General features: G+C 45.1%; 1 protein-coding gene across 1 annotated transcript in view; it reads right to left on the bottom strand.

Annotated features, from left to right (window-relative positions):
- Positions 1–13,831: 13,831 nt before the first annotated feature.
- The window catches only part of TRAPPC9 (trafficking protein particle complex 9), a 453,230-nt gene continuing 446,624 nt past the window's right edge, over positions 13,832–20,437 (bottom strand). Inside the window, exon 22 of the mRNA XM_009996696.1 lies at positions 13,832–13,999. Coding sequence (XP_009994998.1) covers positions 13,832–13,999 — 168 coding nt within the window. The remainder of the gene's footprint in view (positions 14,000–20,437) is intronic.

The raw sequence follows: 20,437 nt of genomic DNA, 5'->3' as shown, positions 1-20,437 counted from the left end.
TGCTGTCATTCATATTTTCTTGGCTGGACTGTCTCAACCAAGCCTTCATTTGTGGGTCGCTGCTGCAAGAAATAAGGGGATGAAGGATGACAGAGTGCTTTGGTGGCACCATGGGGCTGGAAGTGCCTGCCTGGCCCATGGAAGAGCTGCAGAACTGGCTGGAGGGATCACTGCAGGTGGATTTCAGGCTTGCTGTCCAGCTCCAGTGGGAAGCAGCAGGACTGAACTTCAGTGGGATCATTATGATTATTATTATTGTTATTATTATTATTTATTATTATTATTATTCCACTACTAAACTATTACTATTATTACTGACTTTTTCTTGCTGCAAACACCAAGCTTTTAAATTAAAGGGAGTTAATGAAAGTGTACCTGTGATAACTGTTGCCAGATCCCTTGTACATTCAACAGTCACATTAGGATGATTTCTGATTATCTCTAAATCCATTCCAAAGGCATGTTCTCACTGTTACAGCCCTTCTGTGCACCATCACAGGTGCAGGTTTGCTGCCCAGCTTGGCAGATAAAAATCCCAACAGGCAACTGTGTTGCTACAACCCTGACTTGCTTCTTTTGTATTATTATTATTACTATTATTATTATTTTCCCAGACAGGTGAGCTTCCCAGAAACCCTGCTCAACAGTTCCCTCAGAGAAATCTTGTTGGTGTATCCACATCCCCTGGGTATTCTTCATGCAAAGGGAGACTTCACCTAAAAGAAGGTCTTTGTTTTGCTGTAAGAACAGCAGTGCAGCTTCTGGCACCCAACGTGCTGCCTGGGATGGAGCGGCATCAAACAAGACAGATGTGGAATATTGAGTTGGTGTAGCCAAGGCTGCTGCAACCACTTCAGTCCCTGGAGTCAATCAGGCAGAGTTTACTAGCAAGGCAGACTGTCCACAATGTATTTGGTGCATTGTCAGTCACAGGTAGGCCATGAAAAATGCATTTTCATACAGCAGCAGCTTCATTTTGAAAGAACCAAACGTTCATCCCTGGGATTTCTCTCTGATACATGTGGGGGGATTTTGCTAGTGTTTTGGTTTATTTATCTCACACACCCAGTTACCTGTAACAAAGGGGGTCACAAGCCAGAGGAAAGATTCCTGACTCCTCACTTTACTTCTTTGGAGAGACAGATGAGTGGCTGCTAATTGTTCTTAGTGGAGAGGAGATACTGAGGAGGTACAAGAAACCCCCTCCACTTTTCACTGCCACTCTCTGCTGTGGAGAGGGTGACCCAATCCTGATTGTTGTCAGTTCACAATTGCTTGGTTTTGGGCAGGGGGAATATTTCTTTATAGAGAGGGTGATCAAACACTGGAGCAGGCTTCTTTAGAGAGGTGGTCAAGGCCCCAAGCCTGTCAGTGTTTAAGAGGCATTTGGACCATGCCCTTAATAACATGCTTTAACATTTTATCAACCCTGACATTGTCAGGCAGTTGGACTAGATGATTGCTGTAGGTCCCTTCCGACTGAAATAGTCTATTCCATTCTATTCTGTTACCATCATAGAATCATAGAATGGTTTGGGTCAGATGGGACCCTGAAGGTCACCTAGTTCCAACCCCCCTGCATGAGCAGGGACACCTCCCACCAGACCAGGTTGCTCCAAGCCCCATCCAACCTGCCCTTGAACACTTCCAGGGATGGGGCAGCCACAGCTTCCCTGGGCAACCTGGGCCAGTGTCTCACCACCCTCACAGGAAAGAATTTCTTCCTAATATCCAACCTAAATCTACCTTCTTCCAGTTTAAAGCCATTACCCCTTGTTCCATTCCATTCCCTCCTATCCTATCCTATCCTATCCTATCCTATCCTATCCTATCCTATCCTATCCTATCCTATCCTATCTCACTTTTGTTAAACCTACAAGCAAAAGGTGCACAAAGCTGACAAGGTGAGGGAAGGGTCTGTGGCTGGGCAACACGCTCCCTTGCTCAAGTCGTGGGGCTTGGTAGACCCCGAGACTGTCACTGCAGGGTTGGACCACCTGTAGCTTCAAGGCCTCCTCTCTTAATTTGAATTCTAGTATCACAAGGATGGATGCTTCAAAACAGGTAGGAGTTATCTTTATCACTTCAGGTGGAAGTGAGAAATAGAGCTGCTGAAAGGCTGTGGAGTAAAATTGAACTCAGGGTCAAGCTAAGTGAGGCCAATTTTACAAGTGTGTAAGACAATTGCATCATGCTCCTGGGCTCTGCAGAGTGGTCTGAGGGACATTGTCCTCCTAGGAAATCTGAACCTGCCCCCAGGTCCCACCCCCCTGGACACCAGCAACATTTGAGATGCCCTGAATCTGCCAGAGAGACAAAGGCTGCTTAAGCAAAGCATCACACTGCCACAGAGCTGTGGGGGGAGCTGTGCCAAGCTGTGAGGGATCTGATGTGGCCTTTAGTGTGGGAACCACATCCCTGGTGCTGAGCAGGGAGACATGGATTTAGGGAAGCTTAACTTGGGGCTGCACGGCAGCGCTTTGCAGTCAGTACTTCACAGGTAGCACTGGGACTGCCAACAAAGATTTTGTCACTAAGCAACAAACAAAGGATTCTGCAGGAGATAGTAAGGTGGTACTAAATCTTCTTTCCTCCTCCCTCCTCTCCGGTGCACCAAGGTCACCAGAAGCAGAGTCCTGCCAGTGTGGTGGCTGGGAGTCAGTGGCAGGACCGATAAATACGGGAAGAGAGGACGACAGCACTGTGGGCTAGTTCAAACCAGATATGCCACTTCTGAGGGTCTTATTCTCCCAGTGTGTAATCTTGAAATAAGGTGGGCAGAAGAGGAGGGCAGGAGGTGGACAAGCCTTGGGCAAATGAATGGTGCACATGAAAAGAGAGAGGAGGACTTGGCACAGACCCAGGTACTCTCTCTGATCTCTCCCAACAGAGAAACTGAGGGTTGGAGAGCTGGGGCTGTTCAGCCTGGAGAAGAGAAGGCTCCAGGGAGACCTTAGAGCACCTTCCACTGCCTGAAGGGGCTACAGGAAAGCTGGGGAGGGGCTTTTTACAAGGGCATGTAGTGAGAGAACAAGGTGTAATAGATTAAAACTTGAAGAGGGGAGATTTAGATTAGACATTAAGAGGAAATACTTCACTGTGAGGGTGGTGAGACACTGGCCCAGGCTGCCCAGGAAAGTTGTGGAAGCCCCATCCCTGGAAATGTTCGAGGCCAGGATGGATGGGGTTCTGAGTAACCTGTGGAGGTGTACCTGGCCATGGCAAAGGGCTGGAACTAGATGATCTTTAAGGTCCCTTCTGATCCTAACCATTCTGTGATTCTGTGTTGTGGTCTAATGGCAGAAAAGTGGCACAAAGAATGAGGGATTAAAAAATAAATAAATCTGGTGTCAGAAAAAATATCCCTGAAATTGAAAGTCTGAAGCAGCAGGGGGGGAAGAGAGGTTTGCAGCTGAGCCTTACCCAGAGCAGTAAGCAAGGCTGCTCTGAGAGGACTGCTCAGTTTGAATGCAGATGTCTGCCTGGTCTGTGATCTGTGCTCGACATTGTTGCTCTTTGTGTTGCCACCAACAGAACCAGCTAATGTCCCCAGTGCAATGAGCTAAACCCCAGTAACAGTGATGGGTGGCACGTTTCCATTAGTGTCCTCTATGTGCAAACTGATAGAGCATCTCCTCCCAGCTGCCAAAACACCACTGCCTTATCTACTGCACAGCAAGAGACACAGGGAAAAGACAGAAGGAAAATATGACCCTGCTTGTTCAGTAGCAGCTCAGAACACCTCTCAGCTGAGGGTCTCATCAGAGCAGCTCTGCACAAAGCCAAGATCAAGCTGCAGCAGTTTTTCCCCTTCCCCTGGATGTTTTACATTGGTGGTCCCCAGGAGACCAGCATTTCCCCATCATGTGCCTCCTCACTGACATGCCACGTGATGCCCCACTCGCCCGGAAGGTCACTGAGCACCTGGTGATGCTGTGCACAGGGAAAAGGAAAAATACTGGGAATGAGCAACACTCCTGGTGTTGCACAGAATCACACAGAATCACAGCATGTTAGAGGGTGGAAGGGACCTCTGGAGATCCTCTAGTCCAACCTCACTGCCAGAGTAGGTTCACCTAGAGCAGGTTGCACAGGATGATGTCCACATGGGTTTGGAATGTCTCCAGTGAAGGAGACTCCACAACCTCTCTGGGCAGCCTGTTCCAGTGCTCTGCCACCCTCACAGTAAAGAAGTTTTCCCTTATGTTCAGGTTGAACCTCTTGTGATCATTGTCCCTTGTTCTGTCACTGGACACCACTGAAAAGAGATTGACTAAACAGCCCCAGGTCTCTCAGCCTTTCCTCAAAAGGCAGGTGTTCCAGTCCCTTAATCATCCTTGTAGCCTCCATTGGACTCTCTCCAGTAGATCCCTGTCCCTCTTGAACTGGGGAGCCCAGGACTGGACCCAATATTCCATGTGGGGTCTCACTAGGACAGAGTAGAGGGGGAGGAGAACCTCCCTCAACCTGCAGCCCAGTATGGCTTTGGCCTACTTGACCACAAGGGCACATTGGTGTCCCATGGATAACTTGTTTTCCAGCAGGACTCCAAGGTCCTCCTCCACAGACCTGCTTCCTAGCAGGTCAGCTCCTCACCTGTACTGGTGAGTGTTGCTATTCCTTCTCAAGTGCAGGACTCTACACTTACTCTCATCAACCTCATTAGGTTCCTCTTTGCCCAGCTCTCCAGTCTGCCTTGATGAATGGCCACACAGCTTTCATAGAATCATAGAATCACAGCATGTGTTGGGTTGGAAGGGACCTTAAAGGTCATCTAGTTCCAACCCCCCTGCATGGGCAGGGACACCTCCCACCAGCCCAGGTTGCTCCAAGCCCCATCTAACCTGCCCTTCAACACTGCCAGGGATGGGGCAGCCACAGCTTCCCTGGGCAACCTGTGCCAGGGTCTCACCACCCTCACACTAAAGAATTTCTTCCTAGTGTCTAACCCCAATCTCTTTCACAAGAGCTCATCATGTGGCTCCTGTTCATAGCATAGTAGTTTTAAATAAAGAGGCTTCTGTTAATAACATCACCAAGAGCTTGTGTGACCTGGAACCCCCAGTATGGACTGATCATAAATTTTAGAGGGCCTGTTTTTATATTGAAACCAACAGCAGCAACATTTGGAGAGCCACACAAAAGGGAAAATCTTGTAGATTTACCCAGTTTTTGTATTGAAAATAATACCTGGAGTATTTGCACATATTTTGTCTTATTTTTATGCTAAGTTTAAATGCTCATTATCCAAGGACTTTGTTCTGACATGACATGGAAGGGGTTATTGTCTATATACAATCCAAATACTACAGACCTGGCCAGGTCCCTTCAGTGCTCTCCTCAAGAGATTAGGAAAAACACAGCCCTGGGCAGAACTTCAGCCAAGTGTGGAAAGACAAGAGCATCTTGTACCTCCTCTGCTAATAAAAGACTCAAGAGATTAATGTCTCTAAGGGAGTTAGAGCTGGGATGGGCTGGGCAGGCTTTGCACCTTTACACCTTTGTCCAGGCTTCTTTTATATATATATATATTGCAGAGGCCAGGGTATGGAAGAAGAAGCTTCTTACCAGATCTGCCTTGTGCTGGGGATCTCTATTGGTGGCATCTTCTATGCAAAGTGAATGCCCACAGAGCTGTCTGCAGGATCCTGTTCAAGTCTCATTTCACAGCTCTTCTGCTCTGCTCTTTACTTAATTCACACTCACGTTACCTTTGCTCTTGTGCTTCCTCCAGCAGGCTGTTCCCATGTGCCAAAAAAACAGTAAGCAGGGAAGGAGACCAGTCTGGCTAAATAGGGACCATTGGCTGGACCTTAAAACAAAAGGAGAGTCTATGACTTTTGGAAGAGGGGAGAGATAACTCATGAAGTCTATAAAGATGAAGTGAACCTGTGCAGGGTGAAAATTAGGAGAGCCAAAGCACAGCTAGAGCTTACACTAGCTACAACTGTTAGGGATAATAAAAAATGTTTCTTTAAGTCACCATCCCTGGATGTGTTTAAGGGTTGTTTGGATGTGGTGTTGGTGGATGTGGTTTAGGGGAGAACTTTGTACAGTAGGGATGATGGTTGGACTCAGAGATCCCAAGGGCCTTTTCCAACTTGAATAGTTCTGTGATTCTATGAGTCTATGATCTGCAGACATCCAACTGAGCAAGGCCAAAGGCTGGCAAGGTCACATGCTTTTACATCCTTGGAGCCCATGCTCCAAACTGACACAAAACATATCCCAGAATCACAGAATCACCTTGGTTGGAAAATACTTTAAAGATCACCAAGTCCAAACATTAACCTAACACTGACAAGTCCTTCACTAAACCATATCCCTGAGTGCTACATCTATCTGACTCTTAAATGCCTCCAGGGATGGTGACTCCACCACTGCCCTGGGCAGCCTGTTCCAAAGCCTGATAACCCTTTCAGTGAAGAAATTCTTCCGAACATCCAATCTAAACCTTCCCTGGTGCAACTTGAGGCCTTTACTCCTTGTCCCAAAACTTGTAACTTCATTGAACAGACCAGTCCCTACCTCTTTACAATCTCCTTTAAGGTAGTTGTAGAGAAGAGGTCTCCCCTCAGCTTCCTTTTCTTCAGGCAGAGGGGAGCACATCTAAACACTGCACTCATTCCATTAACCCTTTTTCATTCTCAGGAGCCTGTGGCCTCTCTCAAGCCAGAGGTGAGGGAAAGCACAGTCATTAAAGTGGCAATTTGAGACACATTTGAATGTGTTTTTTTCAGGAGGGAGAAAAAGAAAAAAAGATGAAAGGGCAAAAGATCCCTGTTTCACACCTCTTAAGGTCACACTTCATATTAAGGTTCCATTTATAAAGAATACATAGATGCTCAGCACACGTTTAAGTGATTGATGAATCTTTTATTGTATATTGCTATTGAGCTGCTTGGTCTCTAGAGCTGTGAGTTAACCACCTGTGATACCTGCAGCTGCTGAATATCCAGCCACCAATAATGCTGGAACACAAAGTATTCATGTGCCTAACGTGCTTACCACATCTAACATTTATGAATGCTTTATAAACAATTCATAAATGGAATCTTAATATACACCACAACCTATTTTTAATGTCGAGGTTCTTACATAATCCATCTGGCCTTGATTTATCTCGGTTAACTTCAGGAACCTTCTGAAGGTGTCTCTGGTTGTAGCCCTGTACTGTTTGTCTCTGCATTTCTGCCCTCCCTTCCTCCCACTGCTTCTTTCCCCCAGCTCTGCCCTGGAGAGCACGACAAGGGTGTCTGTGAAGAGGGGAGCTGCAGCCTCACAGGCTGCAACAGTCAGTGCAAGGATTGAGCTGCACCTTGAGAACCCTCTCACACACGTGAGCACACACTAAAGAAAAACAGCCCCCTGTCTTTTCTTTCCCTTTTTCAACCCAGATCCCTTATAAATAGAATCACAAAATGGTTTGGGTTGGAAGGGAACTTAAGAGATCATTTAGTTGCAATCCCCCTGCATGGCAGGGACACCTGGCCTTGAACACTTCCAGGGATGGGGCAGCCACAGCTTTTCTGGTCAACCTGTGCCAGTGTCTCACCACACTTACAATAAAGGACTTTCTAATGTCTAACTTAAATCTCCCCTCTTCCAGTTTAAAACCATTACTCCTTGTCCTCTCACTGCACATCCTGGTAAAAAGTCTCTCCCCAGCTTTTCTGTAGCCCCTTCAGGCACTGGAAGGTGCTCTAAGGTCTCCTCCTCTCTTCTTCAGGCTGAGCAGCCCCAACTCTCTCAGCCTGTCTCTAGAGCAGAGCTGCTCCAGCCCTCTGATCATCTTCATGGCCTCCTCTGGACTACTTCCAACAGCTCCATGTCCTTTTTGTGTTGGGGCTCCAGAACTGGACACAGCACTGCAGGGGGAGTTTCATGAGAGAGGAGCAGAGTAGAAGAATCCCCTCCCTTGCCCTGCTGGCCATGCTTCTTTTGATGCAGCCCAGGACACAGGTGGTTTCTGGGCTGCAGGCACACATTGCCAGCTCCTGTTGAGTTGCTCATTGACCAGCACACCCAGTTTCTTCTCCTCAAAGATGTTCTCAATCCATTCTCCATCCAGCCTGTATTTGTACTTGAGATTGCCCCAGCCCAGGTGCAGGACCTTGGACTTGGCCTTGTTGAACTTCATGATGTTTGCATGGCTCATCTTTCAGACCTGCCAAGGTCCCTCTGGATGGCCTCCCTTCCCTTCAGCATGTCAGCCTCACCACACAGGTTGGTGTCATCAGCAAACTTTTTGAGGGTGCACTCAATGCCCCTGTCCATGTAGCCATGTTGCTCAGGTTGAGCCTGGTGCAGCCAGACTAAGAGATGAATCAGGCAAAGCTAAGGGGAGGGAATCATCAGTCTCTGGATCTGAGCTGTTGGGAAGGGAGTGGTAGGCAGATGCCCAAACTGGAGCGTGGCATCACTTCAGCCATTGTCCTGGACCATCCTGTGAGAACATGGACAGACTTTGGATAGCAAAGAGTCCTGTTTCTGACACAGATTAGTGATGACATCCCCATAGCCATTAACAAGATGCTCATTGTTAAACCATTTTCAATAGCTGGCCTGATTTCTTTCTGGCAGTGTCTACACTGTTTTGTTCAAACTGAATACACGCTGAACAGGGGTGAAATCACCCTTCTTCAGTCATGGCATGAATGGGCAGGGACACCTCCCACCAGACCAGGTTGCTCAGAGCCTCATCCAACCTGCCCTTGAACACTTCCAAGGAAGGCGCTTTCACAAGTTCCCTGGGCAACCTGTTCTGACAACCCTCACACTAAAGAATTTCTTCCTAACGTTCCCCTCTTCCAGTTTTGATCCATTACCCCTTGTCCTCTTACTACAAGCCCTTGTCAAAAGCCCCCCGCCTCCTGTTCCATTGTCTCACCACCACAGAACCACAGAACAGATCCTGGGCACAGCCTGTGGCTATAACCTGATTTCCCCAGCAAGTTTAGGCACCTGATTTATGCCTTCAGGGTTCACGACTGTGGTTGATATAGACAAACACTGAGGAAATACTGTCCTGGAAGTTGAAACCCAGGTTGGAAGGGGCTTTGAGTAACCTGATTTAGTGAGAGGTGTCCCTGTCCATGACAGGGGGGTTGGGCTTTGATGATCTTTAAGATCCCTTTCAATCCAAACCATTCTGTGATTCTATGATGATTCTGACTTATTATATATATATATATATATATGTATATATATATATATATCTCATGTATTAAAACTACAGTGCCCGCTTCTGAGATGTCTTCTCCTTGTCCCAGGGTCCCTTGCATCAAAATGTGTTAAATGACATGTCACTTATACACAGCACAAGTCCCACTGGTGTTCTGGAATTGATGCATCATGAATAAGGTAGTCTAAGTATCACTCCAACAAATAACACCAGATGGTAATGAAACAGACAAGGTCCCATTCCATTGAAATATCTCAAGATGCTTTTAAGAGAGGATATAGAAACCAAACTCCAGTTTGACAACTGAAATAGGGTTTGAAACATTTTATTATTCTTTTTCCCCAATGACCAAAGTGTTAGGAGGGCTCTGATGGAGATGCAGATGAAGGAGGGGGAGAAAGAAAGGATCATGTTCATTCCTTCTGTTGGAATCAACCAAGGAACAGCAGGAAAGCAGTGAGTGGAAGAGTTGGTAGGAAGGATGAAGTGAGGGAGAGAGAGATCAGAAATGAAGAGCTAAAAGAGCAAGATGCTGGATAACCCTAGGACCCTGACCTAAGCCCCAGAATGGCTTAACCTGCAGAATTAAACACGTATTATTGAACACTGGCCATGAATGTTGGCCAGATGTTATTGTCTTCTGTATGAAGAAAAGAGCATTAGTTTCTACAATCACAAAGCACATACCTGTAGGAAAGCCTTCAAATCCCACCTGTGCCCAGAGAGCTAACTTGCAAGCCCAGAGCTCTTGATGCTGATGGTATACTCAGCATCTCAGGGAGCTGGCAGACAGCACTGCTCTGGTGTGCTCAGTGCAAGTAGGGTGGATGCACAGTCCCACTGCAGTGAGACACAATGTGCCCACACCCAGGAAGGGAGCTAGAGGATCCAAGGATGGGAGACTGCAACTGGCTCTCACTATGGAAGGTTTAAGAACTTCTACACTGGGAACCAAAACACAGGAGCCTCAGAAGAGCTTTACAGAAGGAGCTCAAACAGGGCTGGACATCAGATGGTGCACACAAAACAAGTGCTTCCAATCAGTCTTTCCAGACATACCACCTCCATGAGTGGGTCTCCTTCCAGCTTTTAGCTGTTTATATAAAGGCAGCAAAGGATCATATAATCACAGAATAGTTTGGGTTGGAAGGGGCCTTTAAATGTCACTTTGTCAAACCCCTCTGCAATAAGCAGAGACATCTTCAACTAGATTAGGCTGCTCAGAGCTCCCTTCAACGTGACCTTGAATGTTTCCAGGGATGGGATGTCTACAGTCTGGGCAACCTGTGCCAGTGTCTCACCACCCTCACTGCCAGTATTAAGCTGAGGCTTAAGTAACTTTTCATGCACCTCTCCCCTCAGGTGACAGTTAATGGCCACTGACATGGGAATCAGCCCATGGAGCACACACTTTCATCAGCTCTGGGTTCATCTAGGCAGAGAAAGTCTTGAGTGAAGCTGAAATTCCAGCTCCAGGGTCAAATACATTATTTCAGAGACAGAAGGCAGCATCAACAGATATTTCATTATTACCAGTAAAAACACACAAGAATAATATCAAGAATTATACACAGAAGAGACAGAGGCATCAATAACACAAGAGAAGTATTTATTCAGACAGTTTACCCAACTTGTGCTTCCCCAGTGCCTACATATTTTGGACCAATGTCTTCTCTCAGCAATGATGATTTAACTTAGGAATTATATAATTCAACCACGTGGGATCACATCAGATTTACATCTGTGTAACAATGCAGTTTGGCTCATCTTGTTCAAAACAATAGCTGGGTGGTTTGGAGAAATAAAAACAAGTTTTCAGTTCCAGAAAAGAAGAGCAGATCAGAAAAGTATCACTTTTTTTTTTTTTTTCCAAGCACTGCAAGGACCAATTCTGACAGCAATTCCAGTGAAAACTTCCAGTAATAAGAAAAGCAAAAGTGATGCAGTATTCTCATTTTAAGCATCTTTTCCTCACCATTCTCCAAACTATGCTGACACTTAAATATTCTCCTTCTGGACAAGTCACAAATGATGCCCAGAAGGAAGAGTATCTCATGTTTCATCTCTCCCATGAAGACAAGTAAAAGTGTGAGAAAAATCTGGAAATACATCATAAATGCCAAGAGCAACTAAGCATCAAAGTTGACAAGGGACAGAGTGGTCTACTGTATAATGAACAGATAGACCATTAAGGGTCAGCTCACACACAAGAACTTATATTTATGATCACATATGGCTGATTTATAATGGCATATTGGAAGCCTAGGAAATATGCAGCTTGCTTTTGTTACAGTAAAACCTGTTCCCATTCCAACAGCTTCAGCAGGCTGAGGATCAAGATCCTGTATAAGTAAAAGACACAGTAGTGTTGCATCCCAGCTTCACAGAACAATATCCTCTGATCTCAGAGAACTCTCTCAAAAATAAAGTAGGAAATGATTCCTCAGCTGGGTAAGCTGAAGCATCCTGGCTGCTCCAGCATCTGCTTCTCAATACTGTTGTTTCAAATGCAATGTGGTCCTCACAAAGCCTTAGCTGTATTCCTAGCATCTGCAGATTACCTGCTGGAAATACTGAATAAAACTCAACTTGGATTTTGCTGCAACAGTGTTGTGTAACATAGTACAGAGACACATATCAAAAGCAAGGGTTTTATGGAGAAGATTAACTGCTTCAATTCCTGCTCTCTGGGGCTCATATTTTTCTGTGTATATGCCTATCTAGTGACAGGGAATTTCGCCACATGTTGCAAACTGGTCAACTAACACAACTCCCTTGCCCAACTCAGCTGCTTGCACCCTCTATCCATGGGTGCCTCTGGCCCAGAACCACTCTGCAAGTCTAAGGAACAGTTTCCTCACTGGACATTGCATGCTGGCAGCTGACAGAGAAGGACATCATTGCAATTAAATCTTCAGCTGGTCTCAGATTTTCATTAGTTCAAGACTGAAGACTCTGGCATTCAAAGCTGGATACAGAGGCACAGCTCAAGAGCAAACACTGATATCACTGCCACATTACATAGGTTTTTTTAGAGATAATACCCTGCATTCACTGGAAATATACCTAATACCTACCATGCTATAGCTACAATTCCCTCAAATTAGAAATATATCTAGGATTAACAAGTTGCAAACCTTTGCAAACATGCAGCAAATTGAGTTTTGAGCACTGTCATTCCCTGAAAAAAATTCCAGTCACATCAAAAAGTCCAACTGGACACGGTGCAGAGAGCCAGGAGGAGCTCCACTGCATGAGCAGGATGGGCCAGGTCAGACCTGGAATGGTGTGCACCCTTTTGGATGAAGCCTAAACAACCAAAAAATCTGCTAGGAGGTTGGGCAAGTAGGTTTAGCACATCTAGAGTTAACTGGAGCCCCCGTGCCACACCCTGGAATAACCATCCCTGAACAGATACTACCACCAAATTTCAGAGCTGCAGGCTGGAAATGTAAGAAAATATTAAGACAGGTTTGAAACTTGTGGTCTGTGAAATAATATATTAATCACACAAATCAAACATTTCCCTGCTTCACATGGGGTAAATTCAGGTCTCTTTAGACAAAACCATTGTTCTGAAACACAACAGGCTAAATTTTCAGTAAATTCATCAACTATTTCTATGCACAGGAATTCCATGGCTTTAATTGCCTAATAATTAAACTTAATCATTCTAACAAAAAGAAGGGAAAAAACCCTCAACCACATAATCAAGCCCAGCCTATTAGCATGAAAAATCCGATCAGAAGAGTTTGTAAAAACTCATGCAAAGTGATATGAACGACCATCTGATTCATTCTGGTGGCTCTTCAAGAGTCTGCAAACGTTTCAAGTGATTGTGATTGCATAAAGCAGAACTGTGAAAGCCCAAATTCACAGGCAAGCCCCAAGCAGCCCCAATGTTGGCTTATTTCCTCTCTCAAAGACAAACTCTTTAGTCCTTCATTTCCTTCTTCCATTTCTTCAAGATCTACTTGAACAATCTACCAAATCTAGAGCTGCTAAACTAAAGACAGTGAGTCTACCAGGAGAAGGGGAACTGGGCTCAGGGGAGGGAGAGAATAACTGGAGGCACATTTGCTATTCTTACTTCCAGTAATGCAGGTAAAATCATCACTACTGCTATTTACCACTAAACCCACCAAATACTCAGAAAATAAATGAACAAGAACAAGCCTGTGAACAAGACTTAAGAGAGAACACCTCGAGGGTACACGCCATGGGTCCAGCACAAGCCAGGAGGAATTTCCTAGGGATACACAACTCCTGTTAATGCTAAAATGGGATCATTCAAGTTGGAATTGAGACCTTCAAACACGTGTTTAAATTCAACCCTTGAGACCTCTTCAGACCCACTGATACCAATAGGGTACATGAAAGCATAATGCATGTATTAGCAGTTTGAAAGGCTTTTTGGAAACAGAGGAAAACTCTAGCATAGTTATAATCTCTCTCTCTCTCTGAAATTAGCTAAAACAGCTGCCCAAATGACTATCAGCCAATTCAGAAAGTGTTCAGCTGTTCCTCCAAAGTAGAGATTGTGGTCTGGGGTTACACAGAAACAAGCTGGGGTCAAGCAGAGGATGTGCCAAGCATTTCTGTGCACTGTGGTTAATCAAGTAGCACGTGATACATTTACAGCTTAGTTTAGACCACAGGCTCCATAGCACGGATGTGGACACTGGGAAGGCAGAACCAGGAGAGAGGCAGCTCCTTGCTGCAGTTGTCTTCATGGAATTTGATGTTCAGGTAGAAATCACCCGTGTAGAGGAAGAGAAGTGCTCCAAAGTACACGGAGTCTTTGGTTGGCTTCACCTGGAAGAGAGAATGTGAAAATCAGTATAATTAAATCATAGAATGGTTTGAGTTGGAAGGGACCTTAAAGACCCCCTTAATATGGGCAGGGACAGCTCCCACTGGATCAGGTTGCTCAAGGTCTCATCCAACCTGCTCTTGAAGACCTCCAGGGAGGGGGCATCCACAACACCCCTGGGAAACCTGTTCCAGCATCTCTCCACCCTCATAGGAAATAACTTTTTCCTAATGTCCAACCTGAGACTCCCCTCTTTAAGCTTCAAACCATTGCCCCTTATCCTCTCAGTACACACCCGTGTAAAAAGTCCTACCCCAACTTTCTTGTAGGCCCCCTTGAGATATTGGAAAGTTGCTATAAGGTCCCCACAGAGCCTCCACTTCGCCAGGCTGAACAACCCCAGCTTCCTCAGCCTGTCCTCATAGGGGAGGTGCTCCCGCCCTCTGAACATCTTCATGGCTCTAACCAGCAGCAAAACTAAATATTTGCACTTTGCAATTCAGTAGCTCCTTCAGATGATCTCAAAGTGCTCTAGTTTCACACCTCAGTATTGTCTTTGCACGAAAAGGAGTAAAGATCTTGTCTCTATTCTAGCAATGGTGAAACTGGAGCATTGAAAATTAAATCCTGTATTATTGTCTCATGCAGCAAAGCTGTGGCACAGCTCAAACCAGAATACAGATCTTCAGGAGTCACTGATTCCTGAACAGAGTTGGTTGAAGGCAGAAGTCCCCTAAAATGTCATGAGTATCCAGGAATATCTTTCCTCAGACTGCATTTATCAACATCTATATTAAAGGTCAAAATCATGCCTCTGAACTCATGTAAAACACATGGGTAAACACCATTTAACAACTTAACAATAACTAAATTAAGCCCCACTTATTATTCAGACACAAGCTGACTGCAATTTCTAATCGGGAATCTTTAATATTCACTATCAGTGAAATAATTAAGTTTAACGAGAAACATCCCACAAAAAGTAACCACCCTGATTTAACTTGTCCAAATTAAATAGAGAGTTCACAGTGTTTCTACATTCATACACCTCCTTTCATTCATGATCCATATCGTTACAACAAATAATCTATCTCAGTACATAATTTCAGCAAGACACCGAAGTAATTTCCAGCTTTAACAACTCCATGACTGTTCAGCATGTTTGAATTAATATCTGCTTCCACGAGGTGTTAAATTCACTTTCAGGCTGTCTAGCACTGAGTTAAAGTTGCAGCAGATGCAAAAGATAGAATCAGTAAGAAGCCATCCCATTGGATGGAATTTATTAAAAAAAAAAAAAGGGGGAGAAGGCAACTTTATTCCAGCAGAAAAGACCCAATAAAAGGCACCTGATGCTACTCAGTACTGCTCTTCCCTCAGCCAAGACCATTTACCAGTTCCCTTCTGCTGTCTGGACCCTGAAATCATCAACTCAAGCTATACCCAGGGGGATGTCCCTACTTCCATGGGTAGGCTTGTGTCTATGTATTTTCCTTTACGCTTGAATGCTGTTGCAGACAGGAGAGTGAATGGGGGGTCTGCACCATCACAAACACTTGTTGGTCATGAACCTTTCATTGGTCATCTCCAAACACCTCAGTGTCCATCATGTTACAGAGTCCAGTACCGATTCCCAGTGACATGAAAAGACACCACTGGTGAGCCCAGCCAAGACTCAAACCCAACCACAACAGAAACTCTTGCCTTGGATCCAGAATTGAGCTGTCCAGATGTGCTGGACTTGATTTGATTTAAGGGGAGAAAACCTTTGCAAGGGACATCACTAGGAACTCATGGGACATTACCTTCTGAAACAGTGAAAGGATGAAGCTAAGGGTCTGAGACAGGATTTCTGCTCACTATAAAATACTTGGTCATATGGCAAAATTGGACACCAATACTAGGGCATTAACTGGGAAAGTGTCTGTGGACACCCCTTGCTGAAGGAAATCTTGCCAATGCACAGCAAGACCAGAACAAGGATGATGAGTAGACTGTGGCAGGGGAAAGGGGGGATCAAACCACTAGAAAAGGCTTCCAGGAGTGTGGGGCACCTCAAGAATGTGCCAGAGAGCGGAGCTCTGCCTGCCACCACCTCCAGTGAGGGAGGCTCTCTGGAGCTGTCAGATGTGACAGGAATGAGCTGTTTCTTTCTGTTTTCTCCTATTGCAGTTTCTTTTTGGTCTTTCATTGCTGGGTCCTTTATCCAGATACAGGCACCCCACACAGTCCCCTGGGGGATAAGGCTTCTTTGCTGAACCTGCCTAAATTGCTGCTCCTGCAGAGGGGCCAGGCTGTTCATAAGCAGCAACATCACCAGCGCTGGCAGGGCCCAGGCTTCCTTTGGCTTTGGTGCTGAGCACTTTTGCTGACCTACTGCAAACTTGTATCAGCATCATATCATCCACATGAGTGGTCAGGGTAGCCACAGCTGCTCTCTTGACCTCTGTCCTTGGCATCTCCCCTCCTTGCTGGGTACAAGTTCTTGCCCTCTGGCGCTGCGTCTGGACATGCAGAACAACAACAAGCCGTCTCCTGTCTTGCTCCCTTCTCCTTCTCCTGGGCTGCCTGCCTTGTTTCTGCCTGGCTGGAACTGATGAAGACTTGCATGCAGAGGAGGACAGAGGCAGGAATTAATGCCAGCAGTGGGTGGAGGCAACCAGCAAATGAAGCCTCCTGAGGACCCAAACCTTTTTCAAGCTCGTGGTCCATTTTTCCAGATCTAGCTACACCATGAAGAAGTATCAGTAGTAGCACTGATCACTGCAGGAAGGTGACTTCAGGTGTGTCAGCATGAACATGGTCTTTTCATTCATTTAAATTCTGCCTACATGGCTGCTCGTTCCTCCTGCTTTTACAGCAGGAGTCTCTGCACCAGCCATCACTTTCTTAAGTGAGAAGTCAGTGAGACAGGTAGGGGTGTGTGTTCAGCTTTGCCTGCAGCCCACATCCCTCTGCTCAGTAATCACAGACCAGACAATGTTCCTCATTTGGGGACTACCCACATCTGCATGACCACCTCTAGAACCATTACTCTAATCAACACTAGTGGTTTAGGGTAGAAGCAGAGAAGCAAAAGTAGCTTGAAACCTTTGCACTGCTGAGATGCAAGTAGCTCTGCAGAAGCCACAAGAAGTTTCTTCCAAAACAGTAACTAGCTTTGGAAAGTAAGGCTGCCTCTTTAGTGGGACTGGCTACAAACACTCACAGAAGACCACAAGTACATCATCAGCAGCCAGGTCAGTAGAAAGTCAGATCCAGCCCAACTGGAACACCAGGCACAGTACTAATATTGAGGTTAGTCCACCTGTGTTTAGGTGTCTCTCTGTACAGTAGGTATCCAAGCTCCTGCTAAAGTAAAACAACATCTGGTCAATGCAGCCAGTGGACCAGAACCAGAATGGTCTACCTAGCCAGCCTATAGAGTCAGGATACAGTTGCCTAAACACGGGCACCTCGTGACATTTGGTATGTCCTGAGGCACTGAGACATCTGCAGAGGCCTGTAAGAATTTACAGGGTGATTTACAGGAGGATTTCTGGCAGTAGGTGGAGCCCAGGTGGGATACCCACAGCCCCTAAATGATGGTAGACACCTATTTTCAGGCAACAGAATCTCACCCCTGTTGTCTATGTTAGTGTGAGACAGGTTTTACTGGCTGCAGATGAAATCTCCATTGACTAATGGGAGCTTAGCTGGCCAGCATCCATGGTAACACCTACTCATTCAGATGTCTGTCTGGAACTGAATCCACCCAAATGTCTGTAAAGCGGATGTCCACATCTGAGCCAGCTGTTCAACACAAGAATTCATCCGATCAAATGTAGAAGGAGATAAAATACCTTGGAAACTCCATCAACTCAGGACTCGCTCCCTGCTGCCTGTGAAGGGAGCTCAGGATGACTCAGTCAGATGTTCCCCACCATAGCTGAGAGCACACCCCATCCCACTGCCTGCAATGCAGGATCCAGCTACCCTAACAAGATCACACACTGCTGCCTGACCCAGACCACATTTCCCTTGTCCTTCCATCACTGCCTAGATACACTCTCATACGTTGTGCCAGTCTGGGCTGCCATTGAACACATGCTTATTGAGCCAAGTCAGAGTCAAAAGAGAGTTTTCTAAAACTCCGTCAAATCCTTTACCCGGAGACCAAAGCTGGGAAGCTTCTACCATTGAAAAACATGACTGAGGACTCAAGAAAAAATGCCCACATTAGTCCTCTGTTCCACCGAGATAGAAGAAAGTTTCTAGCTCCATCCTAATCCTTCCCCGAGTCAGGCTACCGTGTGGGACAGTGATTGCTTCAAACTAATTACTACTTATTTATACTGCTGTAGTGCTTAGGGAGCTCAGTTGGAGATTAGGGCTAGTGCCAGCTACTCTTCACTGCCCCAAAGAGTTTACAGTGCAAGTAAAAGAGTGCCAAGAAAACTAATTTGTTCCAGATGGGCCACAGAGGACCTGCCAGAAGTGAGCAAATGTTCATCATAGCTTCTGAGCTGATTCAAAATGACCATCTACTAATGAATTTCTCCCCATCACACTCTACCAATCACTTGAGCTAATGCATTAAGAAAACCTGCTTGAGAATAGTAATGGGAAAAGGAGGAACAACAAGGAAAGATGAATTGCTGGTTGTTTCAGGAATCTCCATAGAAGATTTTTATTTGCTTTTAATTTGTGAAGAAACAACTCTAATTGACTACTTAGCAAATAAATCCATTGGTAAAAAATGAGAATTTTTGATACTATGGCAAAAACTAAACTTCAGGCTGTGAAGTGAGATTAAAAAAAAACCAAAACACATCAGTGCAATGTATTTTAATGAGGGGGGGCTCCATCATGGTATCTCATGTTTCAAATCCCTGCACTGAACAAAAATGTCTACTATCTAAATGATAATTGACAAAGTAACTTCCTTGATATATGTAGACATAAAAAAGTAAGGTTAACCAAATTAAAAGCTGTGCTTAGTAAAGGAGTGGTTTACTTAATTGAAAATGCATGGAAATATCTCAATATCTTTTACAACTTTCAGTGAAAGAATGTGCTTTTCAAAGTAGTATATCCCAGCAGAGACTTCATGGCACAAACCCAGGCTGCTGCACTGAATTGAAGAAGCAGCACAAAAAGGTGGATAAGCTTTCATCTTTTTACCTCCAAGAGGAATCATCTCACCTGGACTTCAAGTAGTGAGAAAAAGAAATACAAAATCGTTTGACTTTTACCCTCTAAACAATTTACATTCACACTGTGAAGCAGCATGTGCGTGCTGGGAATTCCTGTATTTATCCTCTGTCTTCCAGATAGCAGCAAAGACCAATTTGAAGTGTTTTTGTCTGGAAACAAAACTAATTGTGATTTGCTGAGTGTTGGGGTTAATATAAAGTCAACATTTAGGAAATCAGAGGGTGTTTGTGCTTTGGGTTTTTCTCCCCAAAGAAACCACATTCAGCTGAGCATCAATAATGTTGGAGTTTCTGCATCAGTGTGACAACAGTGCAGAATTTCAGGATGTGAGAAGAATCTTCTCTTGCTGTAATACCTGATGCTCCCACTCATTCTTGACCTCACGCTACTGATATACCAAACCATGTGATATTTTTCCATCCTTCCTCCCACCCACCTCGGCACCACAATAAATCATGTCACCACCTTCTTGCCAGTGTCAGTGTTAAGTCAGCCCAATTAGCTCAAACTGCTGACAAATGTAGTTTTTGCTAAGCTGGCCAGCTTTTCACAAAAAGAAATGCTCTCACCATCTCTCTCACTGGGTTTGCTGGGGAAGAGGGGAGTATCTTCCCACAGAGGGGCAGAAACATGCAGCTGGGACATGGTCACATCTCAAGCCACCTCCATTAAGCAAGCAAAATAATCACGTGCCCATGACCTCAGTTAATGAAAATAATGGTGGATGTCTGAGAGATTCAAAAGAGCAGCACTGAGTTACACTAGCAGGGAATATGGGACAGTGTCACAGCTTTCATTTATAAAAAATCTCAGTCTCTTTCATCTCACCCAACCATGAGCCCATTTCTTAACCGAACCAGTTCTAATTTCTAAGTATGATTGTTCTTCCCTGAAGCATTAAATGCACAAACCAGGACTTTCTCTTCGTCCCTGAAACAGGTGCAGCTTTATTAAATCTTTTTTCCATTACTGAATTAGTTATTAGGATGGATGAAAGGGCCTCTGACAGCATTTGATACACAGTTTGAAGAATTTTCGGCCATGATCAGGGCTCTGTGCCTCAAAGAAACATGACTAAGCATTTTCTCTAGGAGCCTGTACAGGACAAGTATCCACACTACATACCATGAAATCTAACACTTCTTGCCTAAGAGTTGACATTTTCTTCATTTCCTCTTTTTGTTTGCAAAGGAGGACAAACAACAGAACACAACTTCACTTCAACTTACTGGGGACTGTGTTTA

This window comes from Chaetura pelagica, unplaced genomic scaffold (assembly GCF_000747805.2).
Source record: "Chaetura pelagica isolate M959 unplaced genomic scaffold, ChaPel_1.0 scaffold260, whole genome shotgun sequence".
Lineage (NCBI taxonomy): Eukaryota > Metazoa > Chordata > Aves > Apodiformes > Apodidae > Chaetura > Chaetura pelagica.
The sequence above is the reverse complement of the archived record's forward strand: the minus strand, read 5'-3'. Positions and strand labels throughout refer to the sequence as shown.